Source organism: Lactuca saligna, chromosome 7 (genome assembly GCF_052625555.1).
Source record: "Lactuca saligna cultivar CGN05327 chromosome 7, ASM5262555v1, whole genome shotgun sequence".
In the NCBI taxonomy this organism is placed as follows: domain Eukaryota; kingdom Viridiplantae; phylum Streptophyta; class Magnoliopsida; order Asterales; family Asteraceae; genus Lactuca; species Lactuca saligna.
The window spans coordinates 130,849,416-130,873,014 of record NC_136423.1 but is presented as its reverse complement, the minus strand read 5'-3'; the positions used below and the strand labels follow the sequence as shown (position 1 = coordinate 130,873,014).

The following is a 23,599-nucleotide window of genomic DNA, read 5'->3' as shown; positions in this document are numbered from 1 at the left end:
TGTCCAAAGGAGAAGGAAGCAGAATCCTCATTCTGTTATCTGACTCGACGAGCTGGCTCAACTCGACGATTTGACTCGTCAGATGCCTGGTTTTTCGATTTTGATATCTTGATTAGATTAGGATTATTACATTAATCCGTTTTAACTGCTTAAAATTGAATTTTCTGAAAAAAGGTAATGCATATCCTTATCAAAATAAATGATTTGGTCAAATTTTAAGATAAATACAAAACTAATTTATTAATTTAATTATTTAAAATTTGATCAAGTATTTTTGAAAAAATTTAAAATACACCATTTGGTTTTATAATTTAAAATTTGATTAAATAGTTTTATTTTGAAATCTTAAATTTTAGAACCCTAGTATTTAAAAGTTTAAAATACATCCTTATACTTGTTCTGGTCAAAAAATACACAAGCACTAATTAATCAAATTGAATGAGAGGCTTTGATGTTTAGATTGTGTAATAGAAAATGGTAAAAGAAAGTGACAAAATGGTTTACAAGGAAAGCCATTGATCATTGCTAGGATCTCCGGCATAAAACCCTGGGAGGTAATAATGACCACCTTCCTTGATTATTTTACTGATATAAAACGAAGATTATAATGAGTTCTTTGTAAGAAAAAGTAAAGAATTTCATAGAGAAAGCTTAGACTGAAAAAAAAAAGTATGTTCTGTGCAGACTACAAGTGTCAATTTATAGTCTAAACCAGCCAACAAGATGTCCAATATTTTTAGGTTCCTCTATGACCAGCTTCATGAACGTTATTTGACCTAGTATTCCGGGTCTTCAGCATTGTTGAGACGATTCTTCATTGAGAATTGGTCTTCCCTTGACTGATTCTGCACACGTGTTAATTATAGACAATATATGAACCTTTTAAATATTAATAAAAATAATAACGTAATTAGGCGGGATCCTGAGGTAGATGAGGATCCTGGATATTCGAGGATCCTATATATTGTAAGGATCCTGGTCCTAACAATTGCTGCCAAGTTATTCCTGAAAATATATGGATTAGTTTCGTAAATATTAAAGGAATAACTAAAGTAAATAGGTGAAAGGAGAGAGAATATTAGTTTTCAGTTTTAACCCATAACGGCTAGGTAATTTAAATTTCAACGTATAGTTTTACTAGCCGTTAGTACTCAAATCATCTGTATCGGTGCAGTATAAATAATAGGGATCGGTTTCATAATCTCCTATCCGTTCTCTTTTGCTTTTCTCGTGTCATCCTGTGATTAGACGGTAATTTTTCTTCCAACCTTTTGTTCTTTGTACATCGTAAAAGCATCTTGGCCCTTCCCGATGATGATGTTATCGACCAAGGGATCCTCTCTTAAGAGGATACATGCTCTTTTGGCGATGATGACATCGAATCTCTAAAACTCAGTTGGGCCTTTCCTCGCAGTGTTATTTTCAGGCCCTTCGATCCTCTGATTCAGGTCGATTTCATCTCTCCCACTTGGGTGTGCTTTCCTGAGTATCCTTTTTCCTTAGGCTTGATATACCCTTTCCCCGAGATCGTCTCTGAATTTTTTAGGGTGACTGGGATTTCGTATATCCAGGCCATGCCGATTGTCTGGAGGATCGTATATTGGGTCGACCAGATAAATCAATTAAAAATTCTTGACATAGGCCTTTCTGAGTTGGCCTGCGTATATGATCTCGCAACCTTTGGGAATTCTCGTTTCCTTCTTAAGGTCAAAACCCTCAGATCTTCTCTAATCTTAAAAACCAATCATAATGATGGAGCTTGGAAAGGGAGATACCTCTTTGTGAGGCGTGACTCTGTTCCCAATGGGGATCTCTTGCCCACAGATTAGGTTAAGAAGGGTAGAATTTCAATGCTTTACCTTGTGATCCTAGAATTCGAGAGATCCTTCTGATTCAATCAAGCCATCCCGCAGGAAAGCTCCTCCGCTACTGACCTCATGTCAACGGGTAGGGATCCTTATTTTTTTCCTGTCTGTAGTGAGGATCCTTAATAATATTTTTTTGTATACATAATCCAAGGTTACTCGCTCTAGTGCCCGCTTTACTCTTGTTGATCATGATATGACCATGTCAGGACATCAGCTGGTGGTGAAGAAAGAGAAGAGTTCATCTTCTCTTCCTCCTAAAGGGTCAACCGTAGATTTAATAGTGAAGACTCTGGGATCCCAGAAAAAGAAAGCTATTGATTCCATAGGTTTATCTTTGGAGAGCCTTGGAGCTGAGAAAGCGCTCCCTAATTTGGTCTCTTTCTCTCAAGTTGTAAGTCTTGATTTTGTTCTCGCTTCATTCGTTTTACCATATCTCTGTCATAGATCTCTGATCATGTTTCCACCGATCTTAGGATCCGGGCGGAGAGGGCTGAACAAGCCCTCCAGGGGTCAGGAGAATATATGGAAGGTGACCAACAAGGATATTCTGAGTAGGGTAGAGCTACTCAGCAAGGAGAAGGCCAAGAGAGAGGAGGAGCACGTCCATGAGATGGAGGAGGTGATCTTAGATAAGAAGGTCAGCACTGTAGTGGTTGTTTGGGAACCCAACATCTATCTTCTTGAGGATCTTAAAAATGCAGGATCCTGGGATCTAGTTGATTGGTGCGAGGTACTGGCCAAATTAACTGGTAAGCCTACTACCGCCAGTTAGAATCCTATACTACGGCTGACCCCCGGGGGGAGAGAGAAGAAGGTCGATGATGACCAGGATAAGGTCTAGGCCTTTTAGGTGATTAGGGTAGCATAATCTTTTGATGCATGAATCTTGTAAGGCTGCAGACCGTTTTGTTTTAAATATAATGGTTGATCTTTCTTTTGTCTTTCTACGTTTCCTGCATAATACAATACTAAGGTCTTTACATGGTTAGGATACTGAAGGAAGTGAATAATTCTTAAAACAAAATGGCCCGATAAGGATTAGTTAAAAAAAACAATAACCGACTTTGTTAAGTAATCTAAAAGTTTCTTTTAGAAGTTGAATGATTAACTTGCAATTCTTAAGAGTTTTTAGTATGATTTTAAAACTTCTTCGAAAATATCAAGATAGCGAATGAGTCCGAAGTGGCAAAAGTTCATTAGTCAACATTTGGTTTTAATATCCTATAAAATTTAGGATCCTTGACTTAAAACTTCAATGTTGAGGAAAGATGGAACCTGATTGTCTTCAAGTTTCTCTTTAAGCTTCATGAGTCTTTGAATCTTAAAAGAAAACTTTGGTTCACTGCTGAGAATGAGGTTCCTTACAAACAAAGGTCAATGAGGATCCTTAAGGTCAAGGATCCTTACTTTCATAGATCCTAATAAGGGTCTTAGATCTCATAAGGGAAATTTCCCTTTAGTATAACCTATTTAGATTATATACTTTGACAAAATAGATAACATGTTAATGTTATATTCTGGGGAGGATCCCAACTTGTGATATAATTCATTGGATATATAACATGAAAATGTTACAATTCGACAGTATTCTATGGGAAAACTCGCAACGTGTAATAACATGAAGATGTTATAGACCTTATGTAATTTCTGGTGTGAAATCCCAATCTTTGATAACTTGAAAATTCTATAAGCCTTAAGTAGTTACTTGGGTAGGATCCCGATTTTTAGATAACATGAAAATGTTATAAACCTTAAGTAATCACTGGTGTAGGATCCCGATTTTTGGATAACATGAAAATGTTATAAATCTGAAGTAATCATTGGGGTAGGATCCCGATTTCTGGATAGCATGAAAATGTTATAAACCTTAAGGATCTCAACTTGTGTTCAAAGATAAAAGGGTTTCCAAGCCACTGACTTGTGAAATGATCCCCTTACCCGTATCCTACAGTTAGATATCATGCATCCAAGCGAGGTGTATAAACCTTAGTTCATGTGAAAGAGGGTGATTAGCTCTTTAAAACTCAGAAGTGATTAAGTACCCTTAAGCGTGGGAGAGATGGTCAGTATCTAGCTTATGTACATGATAGTTTAGAGATTATATTGTTAAATATAATGGAATTTACCAGGTATTGAGATTTTCAAGTGTCAAGATCCTTGTGTTTCAGGGTGTTTAAACTCGAGGATCCAGATGTTCCAGGATCTTCGATTATGAGGATCCTGATGTTTCAGGATCTTCGATTGTGAGGGTCCTAATGTTTTTAGGATCCTTATTATACATCGTTCTGCATAGCAAATGTTAGCTAGGGTTGGACATTAGTCTAGCTAACGCCCCTCCGATGCTTATGTTAGTAACGTATTCGAGGAGAAAATCATTAAAAATAAAAATTTTAAGGTAAAGAACATGTGTACCTTGGATTCGTTGTGGATCAGTCGATAATACGTACTTGTAGTATGTTTTGAGGTGTATAGTATTCCAGGATCTTAACAGAACATCTCCTTCGAGTGTTGCTAGCCAATATGCTGCTTTTCCTGCTTCAGAATCTATAAGATATGGTCCTTCCCATTTTGGAGCCAATTTTCCTGCACTAGGATCCTTCGTGTTTTGGAATGTTTTCCTTAATACCAAGTCTTCTATTTTAAACCTTCCGACCTTTATATTCCTATAGTAAGCCTTGGTGATTCTTTGTTGATGAGTAGCAATGGGTATTTTGGCAAGATCCATAAGCTCGTCAATAGTATCAAGATCCCCGTGCTAGGATCCTTTTGTTATTCTCTTGGTCTTGCACCAAGTATTCTATCCTAAGCACCAACTAATAGGGGGTCCGACATGTAGCCACTTTGGAAGTGGTTCTATCTGCCCACAAAATGAAAGGAAGTTATTCTGCCCATCTTCCCTTCTTTTTGTCCAGCATTTTCTTCAAATTGTTAACTATGATTTTGTTGCTAGACTCCGCTTGACCATTAGCTTGGGGATGAACAGGGGTGGACATTATCATTTTAATCCCCCAGCTTATGTAAAAGTCTCTTTTCCTTTTGTTAATAAATTGGGATCCATTTTCGCATATAATTTCAGTCGGGATCTCGAACCTGATCAAGATATTACGTTTAATAAATGATACTACCTCTTTATCTGTTACCTGAATGAAAGCTTCAACTTCGATCCATTTACAGAAGTAATCAGTCATCACCAGCATGAAGACTTTTCCTCCTGGGGCCATTGGTAATTTTCCGACTATATCCATCCCCCATTTCATGAATGGCCATGGGGAGATAATAGGATGTAAAGGTTCTGTCGATTGATGCAGGATGTTGCTATGTATTTGGCAAGCATCACACTTTTGAGCATGTAGAAAGGAATCTTTTATCATGGTTTGCTAGTAGTATCATATTCTAAGTATTTTGGAGCATAAGGATTTGCCCCCAATGTGATTGCCACAATCTACTTCTTGTATATCCTTTAAGACTTCTGCAGCTTCGGGATCCTCCAAGCATCTAAGGTATGGACTTGCTATAGATTTTTTGTAAAGTTTACACTGGATTACCACAAATCATGAGACTCTTGTTCTGAATGCTCTTTTGTTGTTTTCTTTTGTCTGGATTTTGCCATTTTGGAGATACTCCATAATGGGTTGGGTCCATGATCGTGGACTTCTTTGAGGATCCTGTTCGTCGGGATCCTTTTGAGGAAGGATCCTAGAGTCAGACTCTTCAATAACCACTACACTTTTCGGATGTTTAGGATCTTCTGATTTGTCAGAGAAGGTTTCTATGGTTGGGGTTATTATATGGGTTATAGGAATCTTTGTCTCTGGTGGGATCCTAATGGAGGATCCTAAATTGGCTAATGCATCTACTTCAGTGATTTCTTGTAACTTCCACACAAATAGTTTAACATTTATCAAGCCAATTTGAAATTCTCTCAAACACAAAACATTGGTACATTATTTGTCTAACATCCTAGAATCCTCAAAACACAAATCATCAAGTTGGTGTGTACAATCATCCCGACGCCTTCCCGTGATCTTGAGATGTACCTGAAACACATTTCACACACAAACACTATAAGCACGAAGCTTAGTGAGTTCCCCAAAATACCACATACATCTATAAAGACCCTCTGGTTAAGTGTCTCAGTGAAGACCCTCCGGTCTGACGGATCGGTATGGCCCTTCGGTCATAAATCAATAAATACGCAGAGTAATATAAAAACATAATTCAGAATGACAGAATGCATAATATCACATATCTCAGTATAAGAAAATAAGACCCTCCAGTCAATAACACAAATAAGACTCTCCAGTCACACAATAATTACCACTCAGGTAAGTAAAGTGAAAGGACTCACCTCATGAAGTAAAGCAAGTATGTCCAGCACCCGAACTACCGGTATAGACTATGCCTAACATATTTCACATATACCTCTAATTAATAATTAATATTAACATCCCCCCAAAAGATGTTAGATTAAGCTCCTCTACTAAATATCAGAAGGGTAAAATACCATTTTACCCCTCCATGGCCTCTAAAGTCCACAACTTGACCAAAACCCCAAAAGTCAACCGGAAATCAACACCCAACACGTACGTTGGGCGTACATCCCTCTATGTTGGGCGTGCTAATCAGCATGCATGCATCGGGGTGGCTAAGTGCTACATTTTGCATAGCTTGGAGTACACTCGGCGTCCGTCCCATACTCACTTTTCTCACTCTTTTGCTCTTAATCCGTTAATACCATAGCTACAATCTCAAATCTAGACTAACTAGAGTCTATTACTTCACAAAGTTGGTGACTTTAAGCCTTAGCATGGCTGGAAAAGTCTAAAACTCATAAACTCTCATCTCTTATTCATAAAAATCCTCATAACTCATGCATGGAGAGATCTTGACGACCAAGATCTCATTTTTATGATTTCAATCGACTAAAAACACCTAAATGGACGTTTATTATGCTTTGGAGTTCATCAAACTCATAAAAATTCAAGCTTTGGACATAAAACCCTAAAATGGACTAAAACATGAACTATTGAAACAATGAAAAAGCTTTGAGCTTGATACCTCTGAATGATGCACCAACCACAGGGAAACTCATATCCAAATGCTTGGACACCAACTCTTCTTCCTTCAAAGCTCATTCTTCACAAAAGAATCCCACAAGATCACTCAATAAGCCTCAAATTCACACACAAGCTATTAGAACTAGATTTAGGGTTTGAGGGGAGTTGAAGGCTGGAAATGAGGTCATCATGTTCCTTAAATTGGGACACACAACACAATTAGGGTTTACACTCTGAGCCTAATATGCCCAGCATACCTTCTGGTACACCCAACATACTAAGTGGCCTCTTCATCCATGATACGCACATGAGTACGCTGAGCGTACATATGCGTAAGCCTCACGTACTCATTTGCCACCAATTTCACAATCAAGGCTAATTTTGACAATTCAATAAAAGTAAGGGTCATTAATACATACCTTATCTCTGGATGTTACATTTCTTCTTTGGGAACTTGGGTTAGGCTAAAATTTTCGAAGTCAGAAGCTAGATTTTTGAGGATCTCTAGATATAATGATAATTTTTCACCTTTCACTGCATAAGATCCATTGTAGTGATTGGTTAGTAATAAAGAATAGACAAATACCTGAAGATACCTGATTTGAAGATCCTTAGCCAATTGTAGTCTCATGACGTGTGCTTCGTATTATGCTTCGTTGTTGATATTGTTGAATTCACAACTAACTACCTGGGGTATGATGTCCCCCTGTGGTGACTTTAGAATGATCCCTAGGCATGTTCCTTTATGATTTGAAGCTCCATTTGTGAATAGCATCCATTTTCCTAGGTGTTCATATTCTAGGAGTTGCTTGGATTCCATGTCTACTTCGTTTTGTACAATTTCACTAAAGTCAGCCACAAAGTTTACTAATGCTTGTGATTTTGTGGAGGATCGTGGTTCCTAACTAATGTCAAATGTTCTTAACTTCACAAACCATTTTGTCATCCTTCCTGAAATTTCTGGTTTTCTCATGACATTCTTGATAAGATAGTTAGTTTCTAAATGTATAATAGTTTCTTAATTTGGTAGAAGCTGTTATTAATGCAGGAATTAATTTTTCGAGGTAAGAGTATCTGGTTTCAGGATCCAAGAGACTCTTACTTACATAGTAGAGAGGATGTCGATCCCCGTTAAGATCCTTGACCAAAACGACACTTACCGTGTTTGGGATACTGAGAGGTAGAGAATAAGTGGTTCTCCATCTATAGGTTTCACTAGTATCGAAGCAGAGCTTATATATTTTTTTAGTTCCTCGAAGGCTTTCTCGTGTTCTTCCTTCCACTCGAATTTCTTATTCCTTTTGTAGATATCGTAAAAGGGATTGCACCTTTATGAGGATCTTGAAATGAACCTGTTAGTGCTGCTACTCTTCCGGTTACCCTTTGGATATCTTTAGTTGATGATGGGGCTCTAAATTCCATGATTTCTTTGATCTATTCAGGGCTTGCTTCTACCTCTCTTTTGGTTACCATGTATCCAAGGAACTTGTCTGAATTCATTCCAAAGTGACATTTGAGTGGTTCAGCTTTATATTGTACCCGTCCAGGATGTCAAACACTTCCTTAAGGTCTCTGAGGTGATCTTACCAACCTTTGATATGTCACACCTGCATTTTTAAGACCAAGCGGCATTGCGGTGTAACAATATATACATGTTGGTGCTATGAATGTAGTATCTTCTTGGTTTGATGGCTCCATTTGTATTTGTTGGAATCCTACTAAAGCACCTATGAAAGTCAGCAGTTCATGGCCAGTCGTTACATCTATCATAGAGTCAGTATGCGGTAGAGGGAAGGGATCCTTAGGACAATCCTTGTTAAGATCTGTGTAATCTATACACACTCGCCATTTGCCATTTTTATTTAGTATGACAACCATGATAGATAGCTATCTTGGGAGCTTCACTTCCTTTATCATCCTTGTTTTGAGGAGCTTCTCTACTTCACCTTGGATGATTTCATTCCTTTCAGGTGCAAACTTCCTTCTCTTTTGGTGTATTGGTAAGAAAGAAGGATCAATATTAAGTTTATGAGTAATAATACTTTTGTCTATAGCTATCATATCTTCATGTTTCCATGTGAATGTCATGCTTCTGGTTCTTAAGAAATTAACTAGATCCTGCTCGATTTGCTTAGGCATTGAGGATCCTATGAGGACTTTAGCTTCAGGATTCTCGATGCCCAAGGGCACTTCCTTTACGTCTTGTTCCTTTGTCTCCAAAATATGTCGTGCCCCTGCCTTAATTGATATGCTTGTTGGGGTTTGGTCGTAGATTTCATAGAGGTTTTGTAGCATTCTTTCGATTCTTGTTAATCTCCCATGATCTTCATTGTTCCCCATGGAGTGGTCAGCTTCACACACCGATGATATGTTGATGGAACCGCTTTCATCTCATGAATCCATGGTCTACCGAATATCGTATTATAATAAGATAAGGTGTCAATAAAACAAAAATTTTGTATAGAGTTTACTCATTCTATGTATATTGGTAGCTTTATTTCTCCAATTTTGTGTTTTTCCCCCCACTAAATCCTATGAGCACTGAGTATCTCCTGACTACCTCTGATTCTCGGATGCTCATTCTTTTCAGTGCGTCTAGGAGTATGATATTAACTGGGGATCCTCTATCAACAAGGATCCTTCTAAATAAATGGTTGGCCATGTACAATGTTATCACGAGTCTGTCATGGTGAAGATACTGAATTCATTCCATGTCTGTCTCATCAAATGTGATTTCTTTTTCACTTCTAATCATGGTATTCTTCCGTGGTCTATCTTCCTTTTCTGTTTTAGAGACCTTGGTGTGTCTTTTAGCTTAAGAATAAAAGGTACCACAAATGTTAGATCCTCCCAAAATAACATTAAGTATCTTAGCATCAGAGGGTGGAGATCCTGGTTTCTCCTGGATCTTGTGATCATCCTGGCTGTTCTCCTTGGGTTTTTCTCTTTTTCTCCCGAGGATCTCTTTGACGATCCTTTACTGAGGAGGTAGCTAATTTATTTTCTTAGTGCTATGAAGTCCTCCGTTATGTGTCCAAAGTCTTCGTGGTAAGCACACCATTTGGAATTGTCTTTCCAAGCAGTGAACTTGCTGTCTCTCTTTGTCCATCTTTCTTTGACTCCAAGATCCTGCATAGCATGAACTACACCTGAAACATCTATAGAAAAACAATAGTCAGTGATTTTAGGAAGCTCTTCTTCTTCTCCTCCATCTTTAAGGGCATTAACCATGTGATGATCCAGTTTGTAATAGGGCTTCGATTTGTAGGATCTGTGAGTCAAGGATTCAACCTTCCTGTTGGGGTTCTCATATTAATATGAAGCGTTGTTTCTCTTCTAGATCTCTCTATCCTCTTCGAGCCTTATGAACCTCAACGCTCAGCACCTGACTTCATCCAATCTTCTGCATGGGGTCATCACAAGGTCTTAATAAAAGGGTGAATCCTTTCTTAGTCCCATTTTAAAGGCTACTACAGCGGTGGCCATGTAGATGTTGGGGATGCTCAGAGCTTCCATGCCAAACCTATTGACAAAATCCCTAAGTTTTTCCTTAGGATCCTGAACCACCCGGTAGAGATCACTAGTGATCTTCTCGAAGGTTTTGCTGCAAGAGAACTGGTTATTAAAGATATTGACTAAGTGTAGAGTATTGGGGAATGTTTAGCAGCCATTTGAGGGCTGATCCTGTAAGGATCAAACCAAAGCCTTTTCATATACAAGCTTCCTTAAGAGCCTTGGGATGGGAATGATCTCCATCCTTTCTTTGTATTGGGCTATATGCTCTTTAGGATCCGTAGTTCCATCATATAGCTTCATGTTGGGAGATTGGAAGCACCTAGGAACTTTGGTATCGGCTATTGCGGGAGCACATCTCGAGATCCTTTGGCTTGTAGGAAATGCTTCTGGTATTGGTTGGACCACTTCGAGTACACTAGAGATCATTTGTCTTAATTTTTGAAGTTCCCTGGTCATGTTTAGGTTTATTCCTGCATCAACATTAGTGTAGTTAGTATTAATAGTATTGTTGTTTAAGAAGTTACTAGAATCAAGGTTTCTAGGAGTGTTGAAAGGCTCATTGAGATTATTGATCATGGACACACGATTGTCCATAGTTTCCCCCTAGGGTGATGCCACAGTTGTATGAATCGTGTTCTTCTGGCGATTTTTTGAAGATCCTGCATTATCGAAGTCCAGGATCCTTGGTTGCATAATTGTGGGTATTGTTTCCTGGGATTTCTAAAATTCCAACTTCATCCTCTCCACTTCTTTGAGTAGTGATTTATTCTCCTCCTGTTATTGGGTCACCTGTTTCATAATTTTATTCAGCATAATAAAAAGTTATGCAGTACTGACTGAGGCAGTTGGATCCTAGAGCCCTGAGGATCCCAAACTGTAACACCTGTCAAAATAGCACTACTAGAAAAACAGCCTTTTACGACGCTCATTGTGCGTCGTAAAAGGCTCAGACGACGCGCAAATGCGCGTCAAGGAAGGCCCTGTCATAAAGAAAGATGACGCAATTTTGCGCGTCGTCTATAGACGACGCGCATTTACGACGCTCATTTACGACGCGCATTTACGACGCGCGTTTACGACACGCAATGCGTATCAAGGAAGGCCCTGTCATAAAGGAAGACGATACACATTGACGTGTCGTAATCTTACGACGTGCGTGTTAATGACACGCAATGCGCATCAAGAAACCCATTGTCAAGAAAGGCCATGTCATAAATGAAGATGACACACATTTTTGCGTATCATAATTTTAAATGTTTAAAAAAATATTATTTATAGATTTACTAATTTTCAAATTAAATAATACATTAAAAATCTCATAATACAAAATAAAATACCATAAATAACAAAGATAATTCATTTCACTAATATGTCAAATACAAATAACTATTCCAGTAGTGAGTAAATGTTATAAAAAAATGAACTCATTTATATACAATTGCATTATCTAGCTTACTATGTGCCAACAACTCTCTGTGTGTTCACTTTTGCTTGAGTCTTGTTTCCTCAAAAGCTTCTAAATCACAACCCTTTTTAAACATACTAGAGACAGGATCCAATCCATGGGGTATTTTTGGAAAATAGTCTGAACATTCTTGACAAATCATCAACTTGCAAGTGAAGGGTAGAAAGGGAAGAAACAAATGTTCACAACCAGTAAGAAATCTAAACTCTAGAAGTTTCACAGTAATTGTTGAACACTACTTTCATTTTTTTTATTATGCCATTGTACTTCTAGTTTTTTTTCCCTTAGTATATGAATGACATTGTTATAATAGGGTATTTTAAGTACAACCTTGTGATAGGAAAAATGAAAGTAGGATGCTATAATACACAAAGTAATACAAGTACAATGATAATGAATTATTTTTACTTGTTATTGTGCAAGGTCTTAATTTGTAAAAGTTGTTTCAACTTGCGAATGATAAAGAAGAAAGGCATTGAATATTACCAAGGTATGAATTGTGGGGTCCAAGAGAAGCTTCCGGATGGTATTGAAGAGACATAAGCTTTTGTTGAGGGAAGGCAAGACCTGTACAGATTCCATTCGTAATTGTGATTCACATGATGCATGCAAGGTAATGCACATGAGCCCAATCAATTTAGATTCAGATTATGTAGTTTACCTTTGTTTTTGTTAGCTTCAAGAAATAAAGTGAAAGTTGATGTTAACTTTAAGTGTATCTTCTTCTTCTGTGTCCTGTAACAGCACACACAACAGAACAAATAACAGATTTAAGTGTTTACAACACAAAACACAAAACTTTCCATATTCAATATATATAATTATATCCATCCTACAACAAAAAGGCGGAGAGATTAGAGAATAGAGAATATTCACCCATATCAACTCTTCTAGGGCTTTCACCTTTCTTGTATCAGAGTGATGTTAAATTAGCCTTTCTAAATGGCGATGTAGAAGAAGAGGTGTATGTCCCTCATCTTTGTTAGAAAAATATGAAACACTTTACGAGCACACTTAAAGGATTGGACTACACTACCTAACTTACACTAAGACAGATATTGCATTTCCATTCAGCAAAGTTTCAAGGTTATTAGAACTGTTGACTTTGGGATTTTCCAGACAATATATAATTATAATATACTATACATTACTAATATATAACTTGTAAAATACCTTCTGTTTTGGTGCATTGGATCTCAAAGAAGCTAGAGAATCTGAAGCTAGCTTATAATCTACACTATCATGAATGTCTTCAAGGAAGTATGTTGGTACAGGTGTGCATGAATAACAGGGCAGTCACCAAAGTAATGAGAAAATAGCTATGAATCGACTCTTGCTGACCTGAAAAACAAATTAACTTATGAATAAAAATATTCATGAGTTATGACATTTTGTAATTTTCGGCATATATGTGATCATACATACATAAGGATAACTTTCATGTGCTTTGAGCAGATTGCTTCTCTATAAAACTGTAAGCAGCTGTAAGCAAAGCTATAAAGACTGCAGGGACCCAAAAGCTATAAAGACTACAGGGACCCAAAAGAATGAATATGTAAATACGTATAAACATTTAAGCTATATTTCCATGGTTCTAGTGAATAATCAGACTATTAATAAATATTAAATCTCAATTAACTACCCCACTTGATTAACAACGATTAATAACTAAAACAAACAAACTTTCATTACCAAAAAAAAAACAAAAATAAAAACAAATTAAAAATCCCAAATTTAACTAATCAAAACTACGAAATATACCACGCACTAATTTTTTGGGGGAATAAAAACAAAGTCTGGTAAAGAAACTCATTATTACAGATATACATACTCCACAAAACTAACTTTAATTAATTGAAAAATAGAAATAAGAAAAATACCATTCGGCTAATCTAGTAGCGATTAGAGAAAGAACATGAACAGCGGTGGTGGCCAGGCTCACTCCGGCGACAGCAAACATAGAGAACAGGGCAGTGGCTGTGGTGAATGGGGCAAGAAAACTTCTTGGGCGGCTAGGTTAGAAAAGGGAGAGAGTAGCGGGAGTGAACTAGGTTAGATGAGAGGAAGAATAGAGCCAATTTTTTATGAAAAATTCAAACGGCTTGGGTGCCAGCATCAATTTAGTGGGGACATATCCAATTACAATAAAGAAAAACTTATTATGTTAATATATATATATATATATATACTGTGGGACCATCATTTAAGTGGGGTCCATGCACCCCACTTCTTCTACACTAGATCCGCCACTGCCCATACCAATGCAAGGTTGCTTATCAGCTGTGTCAATCAAAAACCTTCAACAACAACAAAAAAAAAAACTATCCAATTTAGATTTTATCATTATTTACATTTTTGTTGAAGCATTCCATAAATTCAAAATCTTTTACTTAAAAGATTATTTTAACTCTATGTCTCTATCAACAAGTTTGACAATCTTACCCTTCATACTCGGAACCTATATCAGATAACTTATCACAATGGATTGCTGAAGCAATCTTTTCAGCTTCTTCCGCTGATACCCCTGTTACAATTATTAAAAAAGAAAAATGAAAAACTATATTTTAACTCTATGTATCTATCAACAATTGAAAATAAGAAGGATAACGAACCAGGGGTAAGTACATTGGGAGGTGCATTTACAAGCTCTTTTCCCAAAATTACCCCTAAGCAAACATGCTCTGTGTACTTGAGTTTCTTTTCTAACTCGGGTCCACCTCCAAGGTTAAGAGAGCCAATTGACTTGAGATGAGGCTTCTTTGACTCGGATTTAAATGTGTTATCTTCATATGTCCCTAACAATGCACCTATATTACTGTAATGATTCAAATTGCTATGATTATTATCCTCCTCTGGATTATTATTTGTAGAAGGTTTATTGAAAGTGTTTATAGCATCAACAACTGAAGTTTTTACTTCATGTAAGTCTCCATTAACAGAATTACTGGATGCAGCTTTTTTAGCTGCTGCTTTCTTTTTACGGAACTCCTCAAGCTGTAAAACCAAAACATGTTGAATTTTTTTTAATATAAATGCAGTACATAAATTATACTCTTTGAATGTAATTGTCCACTTTGACCTATGATCAAGATTTGGCACTATAAATACACATAAAGATCATACACAAGCTTCACCTTGTTATTGCAAAAGTTTTATAAAGATGCAATGAATTCATCAGGGTAGCAGTGTTGCAACCGAACAAGTAAATAAAAGATAACACCATAATTCTCTAGAAAGAAAGACTGGTGCTAACCTCTTTAATGACCTTAATATGAACAAAAAAAGCTATTTTATATCTCACCATAATCATCTTAGTATAGTATGAATCTTTAAGAAATACTTAGATCAAAATTTGAGCATTCAGGTTGTTATTTCTTGAATGGAATATACCAGTTGCTATTGCTGAGGCAGTTGTAAGCTTCAATTCAGGAGTTAAGTCTTGTGAAGAAGCAAGAGCACACCCCAGATATCACATCATAGAAAACAGAACACTGGAATAGAAGCAAACCTTCCTCCCAGACTATGGATAATGACCTAACTATAGCTTTGCTTCTAGTGAAAGGCTCTTTCACAGACTTCACCACAAACCCACTTCTTAATCCCATATTCTTCCATAAAATCTCAACATTTTCCCCGAATGATTGTGAGAACCTAATCCCGTGAGATATCCAGTCGTTTTTCTTGGCACATGGAATGATATCATACCGAGGTTTTATGGGAAATTTGTTTCCAAGATAACCCAAACAGTTCACGTTTCTTGGCTTTAAGGAAGATTGGAAAGCTGCCCCAACAAATGGGTTTTGAAGTCTGCTACTCATTATCTTCACTAAAAACTCATGTCACAGCTTGCAGATCAAGTATTGGGGACTCAGGACTTACTCCTAAGAGGAGAGGTCGTCATTCCAAAAAAACAAATGGAGAAGAAGAGAATAATCTTCGTACCTAATTTAGGGAATAAAAGAATCTTTAGAGATTGAATGTAAAAGAAAGAAATCTAGGGCACATACATGAAGAAGAAGAGAACAATCTTCGAACCTGATGCCTCCTCCGCTTTTTTTTTCTGCATCTTGATGCTTCCGATCGTACCCTAAACCTCAGACTTTCGATCCCAAATCTGACTTGCAACCTTCGATCCACCTGTGGGAGACCTAGGGGAAGTTGATCGCTTCTATCCACCTGCCAAAAAAGTGAATCGTCTTCCTGTAAGTTTTCGGCGCTTTCTCCCGATCTTGCCGCTCAACCGGACCAATGATGCCGGGAAGGAAAAGGACGTCGCTCTTCACCTCATACTCGTGGATGTGCCACATCGGCTTTTCTGAGTCCGGCAAGGTTAAGAACAGTTTTTATGTTATGATGTTTTCAACTCCTATTAACCGGGCATCGACGACTGGACGATCGTAGATCAAGCACTGTCTCATATCCTCGTTTTGATGGCGACGGAAACGGCGGCATAAATGGAAAGGGGATATCAAAGAACCAAATAGATAGACACGGGAGGCGGGAGAGAGAAGAGTCGAATGAGTGTTTTAAAAAGCCCTAGAAATTATCCCAATGATATTCTGATATATGAATTGTTGAGGTATACAACAGAGATGCTATCATGATTAGGGTTTGCAGAGAAAAATGAAGAATAGAACGAAGGGGATCTTGAAGCGGGGTATTAAAAAATTTAAAAATTTTGAGGGGATTTCATTTCCCCCTTTCAAGAACGCGCGTTTTAGTAAAAATCATAAAGCGACAATCACAGTAGACGCACGTTTTAGATAATGTGCCCTCCGTGTTTTTTTTTTTTACATTAGACACTAATTTAGGGGCACGCAATAATGCGCGACCTAAATCCTCAAATTTTTTGAACAGACGACACGTTTTTATTGTCACTCTCTTTTGTGTAACATAAATCAGTGAGAGTCGTGATTTGCGCGTCGTGAAAGGGTCTTTTTCTTGTAGTGTAGGTCAATAACAATCACATGTGATTATGCCAATCATGTAATTTGATTTTGTTAAACTAGTAATGTGATAAACTTACTATGTAATTCATGTTAAAGTATGAACTTTCATACATATTTTATGATACAACTCAAAGTATATGTCCATACGATTCCAAAAATATAGAGAACATCTAAATCTGACTTCCATGAAGAAGTTATGATAAACCAAACACTATAAATATCTATAATAAGACGAATTTAAAATAGACTTAGATTTAGATATTGGAGTCTAAAAGAAAGTTGTAGTGCTCATAAATACCTATGCGTGGATATAAAGAACGTCAAAAACGGAATTCGTATGCAAAAGTTACGACCTTCCGAAGTTACAGCTGTCTAAGTGCACGACACGTGTCAAAAACCCTGATCTGACTAGACTCACGACGTGAGCATCAAAACTCACGACTTGAGGATTCAAAAAGGCACATTTCGAAGCTAGAAGTCCACAAAACGATAACCCAAAAGCTCACAACGTGAGGATGGTGCACGACACTATTCGAGGCTAGAAAACACGCGTTAAAGCTACGGGATTACTCTTGCCATAGCTCAGGATGTGAATCTATCATTCTCACATCGTGAGAGGCCAAAAAATAGCCTATAAATAGAAATTCCATCCTCCACTCTCCTTACACCATTTCTTTTCTCTCTCTCTCTCTCTCTCATTTGCTGAAGCCGTTTCGCTTCCCGAGCCCCGACGACCTCGTACCGCTGACCGTTTCTGCTTAGATTACATAAAATCACGCTACTAAGGTGAGTTTCACGGCCCCACTTTCTAATATTTTTAATGGAAAACACATGCTAAGTATTGTATATACGTTACTATTAGGTCTATATGATGGTATATTAGTATCAATATAGATAGTTATATTAATCGAGATATGGTTGTTCTAAATATAATATTTTGAATATATACAACTATTGTCAACTTGTTAGCATGCTACTGTTATAGAAATATATTAATGTAGATCTTGATTTATACTTAAGATTCTATATATATTTTGTGTGCGATATAGTTCCGAAGTTATATTCAGAAGTTCTACATGTTAAGTTATAAACTATGTTGCTATTATTGGTTTTATGTCCAGATAAAAATTGGTATGTTATATGTTGTTATTATTAGTTTTATGTCAAGATAAAACTTAGTATGTTATCTATTGTAATTGATAGTTTTATGTCAAGATAAAACTAGGAACGTTATATGTTGCTATTATGGTTTTATGTCAAGATAAAACTTGGTATGTTATATGTTGTTATTATTAGTTTTATGTCAAGATAAAACATAGTATGTTATATATTGTTATTGATAGTTTTATGTCAAGATGAAACTAGGAACATTATATGTTGCTATTATTGGTTTTATGTCAAGATAAAACCTGGTTTTAATTCTAATTATAGTTGTTGTACTACCTAAGTATTATAAATATTAGGAGTAAAGTTAAAAGCATAGTCTAATAACTTAGGGTTTTAGACACGAATATCATTTTACTACTAGAACTAACGGAACTTGACAAGTCTACATGAGCTATTGTATTCATCAACTAAGATTGGAAATCTTAGGGAAAATCCTCTGACCTGTAACCGTTAATCCAGTGTGAGCGAGGAAGTCATGTATGAATAAGATACGGGTTGACAACCCCACTCATGGTTGCTAGCTACAACAAAACTATGTGCGAGTGATGAACTATCCTTTTTCTTTGTTTATTGTTCTGACGTTGATGAAGCGTGTGGAACCTATGTCAAGATGCGAAACTTGTAGCATCAATCAGAGGTTTGAAACTAGTCATATAGTCGTGGTTACGGACTCTAGGTATAAGAAACTGGTAGGTATACTACTTGTATATTAAGTAGATAATTATACCTAACACACATACTCATATAGAATTGAAATAGATTTATACGTAGTTGTTTTTGCTCGTATAGAATTGAAATAAGATTTATACGTAGCAACTTTCGTTTGTATGGAATTACAAACACTTATGTTATAGTATATGAGACTTATAGGTTAACTACTTATTTGGTAAGTAAACTTTTATACCTAGGATATATATACTAAACATTGGAGAGTCAAAATAATACTTTCACAACTATACTTTTGAACTTGGAAATGTATTATTTTAATATTGAGTCAAAACCTGTGGATTCACCAACTTTATCTTGACGTATTTTAAATTGCATGTGTTTTCAGGATGTGGATAACTATCATACGATAAATGACGTTACACCGCCCGGTGTTTCTGCCAACGGCCAGGGTGTGACACAAACTTCATGGATTAGCGATTAAGGGGGTGCTTTTCTTGGAAGTGCCAGGCATTTTCCTTTCAGTAGGGGGGCCACTCGGTAGAGGTGGTAGGTTTTGGTTGGAATGGAAGGAGCAGAGGACAAAGAGAGGATCGGTTGTGTAGACATGATTTTTTTTTGAGGATTTTGAACACCAAGGCCTCACGGTGGGCACCAAATTGTTTTGGTCAAAAATTACACAAGCACTAATCAACCGAATTAAATGACAGGTTGTGATGTTCAGATTGTGTAATAGCAAATGGTAAAATAAAGTGACACAATGGTTTACATGGAAAGCCCTTGATCCTTGCTAGAATCTCCGACATAAAACCTTGGTAGGTGATAATGACCACCTACCTTGATGATTTTATTGATATAAAATTAAGATTACAGTGGGTTCTTCGTAAGAATAAGTAAAGAATTTCGTAGAGTAAGCTTAGACTCAAAAAAAAACATTCTGTTGTGTACAGAGTACAAGTGTCAATATATAGTATAAACTAGCCACAAGATGTCTGATATTTTCGGGATCCTCTATGACCATCTTCATGAACACTATTTGAACTAGTATTTCGGGTCTTCAACATTGTTGAGACGATTCTTCATTGAGAATTGGTGTTCCCTTGACTACTTCTGCACACGTGTTAATTATAGACAAGATATGACTGTTATAAATATTAATAAAGATAATAACGGTAATTAGCCGGGATCCTGAGGTAGTTGAGGATCTTGGATATTTAAGGATCGTGAATATTGTAAGGATCCTGGTCCTAACAATACTATTATAAAATTAAAAGTTTAATTTTATATATATATATATATATATATATATATATATATATATATATATATATATATATATATATACATAAGAAAAAGTCAATTTTACCGTTAGTAGGCCTCATTCATGAAGCCGATCTATAAGGAGAGGTATAAGAAAACTGCCATTAAAATGGCGGTTGAATGCGTGTCCACTCTCACCCATCGCTTCCTTGATTGGTGGAGGGTCGTTAGCCGAACGGGTAGGTTTGGACATTAAATTCTCACTAATAAGTATAATTAAAATATTAAAGTATTTAAATGTTTTTTATAAAATTCCCAATATTAGTTACTTTAGGAAAATATGAATTTGATGCTAATCCATGAAATTGCACATTGGACTTTATAAAAGTCGTTAGTGGAGTGTGTGTGGTTAACCGGCACACTAATATGGACTAATAAAGGGTAGCAATGGGTAGCTCGTAAATTATCATTTATCAATGGAGTGTGTGTGGTTAACTGGCACATTGCTAGTTTGTATGGTTATTCACACTTTGTTTGTGATCCTCGGTATCCCAGTCACAAATGGAAATGGCATAATCGAGATTAAACATGCCATTGAATAGTTCAATGAATCTCAAAAGATCTACAAATTTCATTTAAAACCTAATTCAGTTTAAATTTCGTTTTCATGGTGGATTTGGTAAATCGTCATTTACCTACCTTCAAATAATTTACAATTGGATTACGGCGTCCCTCTTCTGAAAAATGAATTATTGTGTTGGGTCCTAGACTTAATATTTCATTTTGGGTGTTATATTAAGGATTCCTTATCTAATCAAAACTTTTCCTTATTCTTTTGCAGATGTCACCTTCTAACAATGCTTTTGGTTCCTCCAACAACAACTCCTCGAACACTTTCTCGCTCTTGAGCATTTGTGCCAAGGTGACATTCAATGGTTCCAATTTTATTGATTAGATCTGTAACATCCAAATGGCCTTGCGATTTGAGGACAAAGAATACGTCTTCGACAAAGAGCTAAATAATATAGATGAATCACAAGCTACTACTAAAGAAATAGATGAGCATAGGGCTCACTACAAATATGCTACCAAAGTGTCTTCCATTATGGTGGCTACTATGACGTCTGAGCTACAGAGGTTCAATGAGGAATATTAGCCTTATAAGATGTGCAAAGACTTGATGTATAAGTAACATCAAATACCACATCAAGAAGGGTATGATATAGTTAGGTCACTCGTAACCACCAAGATGAAGGATGGAGAGTCCATCACGACCCATCTGCAACGTATGGAGTGCTATGTGGATCGTTTGCTGAAACTTAATGTAAACATCGATGAAGAGCTAGCTATTGACATAGTATTGCACTCATTGTGTCCTTTATATGGTTAATTCAAAATGACTTATCATTTGAGCAAAGAGGAATTCACATTAAGTAAACTTCAAGGCTTGCTGAGAACCGCTGAAGGTGGATTAAAAAGAAAAGTTGTTGAATCCATGCCCACTACTGCTACAACAGCCATGATTATTGGAAAAGGGAAGGGGGAAAAAGAGAAAGATCCCTCAAAAAAAAGCTAGAAGGTAAATTCTCATGAAGGGTCTTCTAGTGGGCCCAAAGGAAAATCCGGTTCTGCTCCCCCTCTTGCCTCAGATCTAAAAGAAGTGACATGCTTCTACTACCAAGACAAGGGTCATTGGAAGAGAAATTGCCATAAATACCTGCATGACACTAAGGATGGCAAGATCAAGCCTGCTGTGGTAGGTAATTGTTATATTAGTTTTCTAAGCCCATAACTATAATCCGCATGTACTTGATTTGATAGTAGCATGATCCTTGTGAGTTGCCTTTACATTAGCAACTAGACAGGATGATTGTTAGAGAGAGATGTTGAGTTTGTAATTTGGAATAATAAATTGGTGCATAAAAATGATTTATGAATATATTATAAGAATAATATATTAATTAGAAATCATATTATTAATTAGTATTTAATCGGAAATTAATTTGGAACTAATTTCAAGATTAAAGGAACTGATTAAAAGTGCAGGGGCTGTTTTGCAATTATTTGATAGTTGTGGTTTTGGGCCATTTGATCACCCTTATTAGGGAGGGCCGAAAATCCTTAGAAGGTTCTAGAGATTTTCGTCCGAGCCCTAAGGAAGGGGTCCATGGACTTGCTTAGGCCCTAAGCTAAGGAGTTAGGATCTCCACCTTAAAACCCAAGTTAGCCTCAAGAATAAATAGACCCCTTGGTCTCTTGAATTCGGGAACCTCCAAAAAACCCTAAAAGAGCTGAATTTTTGAGCAAGTGAATCCTTTATCCTCTCTCTCATATTCATCCTCTTTCCCTAGTGTGTTTGTTAGCCATTAGAGGTACTACGCTTGTTGTACTTGTTTTCAAATGCAAGAATCTTCAAGAATTGGTTGTTATTACTATATAGCAACAAAAGTATGTGTTCTAATATTTCTTATGTAGATTTCGAAATATTAGATGCATATTATGGTTTTATATTTTGTGTTTAATACTGGTATGTCTAATAGAGAAAATATAGATCCAATTTAGGGTTCCATGCACACATAGGATTGTTTGCATAAAACCCATAAGTGGTATCAGAGCTTTTGGTTTTTATTTTCAGTTAGATTTGATACAATAGATTGAAGTTGAAAAAACTAGGGTTTATGGATTTTAAACCCTAGGGCTTGGATTTTTCGAAATTAGGGTTTCTAAACTCTAGGTTCGAAACTTGGTTAGGGTTTTTTTGAACCCTTTCCTTTGACCCTCATGATTTTAGGTTTGTTAACCCAAAAATTTTCAAAATTGCCTTCCCCAAGATTAGATTTTGAAAATCTAGGGTCTTAGGTAGGTATTATCTTTTAATTATTTAAAAGGATAATTGCAGTTTTTAAAATATTCATTCCCAAATTTTCAAAATCTAGGGGATAAGGGGATTAGGTTAAATTATTTATTTAAATTAGTGGTTAATCCTTATGAGATTTAGTAATTTAAATTAATTGTTTAATTTTGGATAATTTTGAAATCAAAATTTTTAATATTTAAGATTTTAAATTAAAATGTAATAATTTCAAAAATTTTAAATTAGGTTAAAAACTCTAGTATTTTGAAATGTTTAAAACACACCCTTATACTATACATATAATTAAAAGTTTATTATTATATATGTATAAGAAAAGTGAATCTTACCATTACTATGCCTCATTCACGAAGCTAGTCTATAAGGGGTGTTTAAGAAAGCAACGTATAAAACGACTGCTATTAGGTATCCACTCTTACCAAACGCACTGTTGACTAGTGGAGGGTCGTTAGCCGAACGGGTAGAATAGGACATTAATTCTCTCATTCATAAGTATAATGATAAATATAAAGTAAGTAAATGCTTTTTTTATAAATTCCCAATATTAGTTACTTTAGGAAAATGTGAATTTGATGCTAATCCATGAATTTACACAATGCACTTTGTCAAGTCGTTAGTGGAGTGTGTGTGGTTAACCGACACCCTGACTTGGACTAACAAAGAGTGGAAATGGGTAGCTCGTAAATTATCATAGATCAATGAAGCATGTGTGGTTAATCGTCATATTTATTAGGTGGTAAATGACATCGAGAGTACCAAGCTAATTTGCAGGGTTATTC

The 23,599-nt window shown here is 36.3% G+C and overlaps 1 protein-coding gene across 1 annotated transcript; it reads right to left on the bottom strand.

Moving 5' to 3' along the window:
- Window positions 1-4,747: 4,747 nt before the first annotated feature.
- LOC145007236 (uncharacterized) lies at window positions 4,748-5,089 on the bottom strand. The gene has a single exon (XM_078966207.1). The coding sequence runs from the start codon at window positions 5,087-5,089 to the stop codon at window positions 4,748-4,750; it is 342 nt and encodes a 113-aa protein (XP_078822333.1).
- Between the last annotated feature and the right edge of the window lie 18,510 nt (window positions 5,090-23,599).

What these genes read in the sequence shown, in the direction of transcription:
- LOC145007236 (XM_078966207.1), bottom strand. Translation starts at nt 5,089, where the DNA reads ATGGCCCCAGGAGGAAAAGTCTTCATGCTGGTGATGACTGATTACTTC.